This window comes from Branchiostoma floridae, chromosome 11 (assembly GCF_000003815.2).
Source record: "Branchiostoma floridae strain S238N-H82 chromosome 11, Bfl_VNyyK, whole genome shotgun sequence".
NCBI lineage: Eukaryota > Metazoa > Chordata > Leptocardii > Amphioxiformes > Branchiostomatidae > Branchiostoma > Branchiostoma floridae.
The window spans coordinates 22,569,496-22,571,263 of NC_049989.1; the positions used below are offsets into that span (position 1 = coordinate 22,569,496).

Sequence of the window (1,768 nt, forward strand, 5' to 3'; positions counted from 1 at the left end):
GTGTTGGTGTATCATCAATGCTGTTTTGAGAGAGAGGGGAGGGGGGCAGAAGAAGGAAGGAGACTCACGCTTGTAGTCCTGGTGCATGGGCGAGCTAGTCACACGGGCCGGCTCGGTTTGGCCCACGGCCGGCCTCAGGGCGGGGCCCACGCTCGCCGGGCCCACGCTGCCGTAATCGGCAAAATAGGCGCGCTGGTCCCCCGGGGCCATGTACGTGTAATCAGGGAAGCCTGGCGGGGTGGGGGGACATGGTCAGCAGGGCACAAACGTACCCCCGGGGTGGGGGACATGGTCAGCAGGGCACCACAAACATACCGGACTCATGCTGCCGCGTGCTGGCGGGTCGGGTTACATACTGCACCCGGATCAAGTTACAAACCACCCATGGGTCATGTTACAGCCCTTCCACAGGTTACAACCCTTCCACGGGTCAGGTTACAACCCTTCCACGGGTCAGGTTACAACCCTTCCACGGGTCAGGTTACAACCCTTCCACGGGTCAGGTTACAACCCTTCCACGGGTCAGGTTACAACCCTTCCACGGGTCAGGTTACAACCCTTCCACGGGTCAGGTTACAACCCTTCCACGGGTCAGGTTACAACCCTTCCACAGGTCAGGTTACAACCCTTCCACAGGTCAGGTTACAACCCTTCCACGGGTCAGGTTACAACCCTTCCACAGGTCAGGTTACAACCCTTCCACAGGTCAGGTTACAACCCTTCCACAGGTCAGGTTACAACCCTTTCACAGGTCAGGTTACAACCCTTCCACAGGTCAGGTTACAAACTGCATCCATGTTGGGTTACAAGACATACCAAGCTACAAACCAAAAATAGATTGGGTTACAAACTTGCCTGTCGCCATAGCGACACCATGGCAACCCAAGCCAGCACGATCTAGCCTCATTTGTCCGGTACACATGTGCGAAACATCGTCGTGTGTGTTCATTTTGTCTGTTTGTAATGGTGTGCACATCCCAGGGGGGAGGGGGGCGACCTTGGGAAACAAACGGTCCTGACCTTGAGTTACCCTGAAATATTGGGTGCTGACACTTTCAGAATAGGTCCCTATCTTCTTCCGGACTTCCCTGATTTTGCCTATTCCCCCCAAACTCACTGCCGGGCACAGAATACCTCCCATTTCCTGTTACTGCCGGCTGCGGAATGCTTCCCTGTAATCTGAGGAGATTGCTGTGGAAGCGGCCGATTGTGATGTTTGGGGTTATTTGTCAGGACGTGCGGATGAGCGCCCACAGTCTACCTGACAGGTTAAGTGCTGAGTTGGCAGGCTGCTCATACCCAGCAGACTAACACCACTTCAAACAAGCACCGACAGATCTGAGTTTTCTTGGCCTACCAAACATCAAGGTTTTTGGCAACTTGCAGTTTACAGGAGGGAAGTATGCCGTGCCGAGAGCCGCCGACACTTACCTTTGGGTTGGTGGGAACCTTAACTGCAGCCTAACTCTCACCTACACTACAACCTAAACAACAACCTACACTACAACCTACACTACACCTAAACTACAACCTACACTACAACCTAAACAACACCTACACTACAACCTAAACAACACCTACACTACAATTCTCTGTCAGGCGTTTAGCTAGGAGGCTGTCAGGGCATCCTGGGACTAAAAACAACAAAAGACAGAAAGCCAAGTTTGATTGTTGACAGTGTTGTAACATATGAAACAAGTTTCTTTTTAGACCCTACTTTTGGACGCCTTTTCTAAACATCCTAGTTAAAAGCCTGCCTACCATCTTT

The 1,768-nt window shown here is 52.4% G+C and overlaps 1 protein-coding gene across 17 annotated transcripts in view; it reads right to left on the bottom strand.

Annotated features, from left to right (window-relative positions):
- Positions 1–1,768, bottom strand: part of LOC118425463 (RNA-binding protein Musashi homolog 2-like) — a 112,218-nt gene that overhangs the window by 16,654 nt on the left and 93,796 nt on the right. For 11 of the 17 annotated variants that reach the window (XM_035834297.1, XM_035834294.1, XM_035834292.1 and 8 more), the window contains one exon: positions 69–230. The exons of the other annotated variants lie outside the window; for them this stretch is intronic. In XM_035834297.1, the coding sequence (XP_035690190.1) occupies positions 69–230 (162 nt within the window). The remainder of the gene's footprint in view (positions 1–68; positions 231–1,768) is intronic. 17 annotated transcript variants of the gene reach the window in all.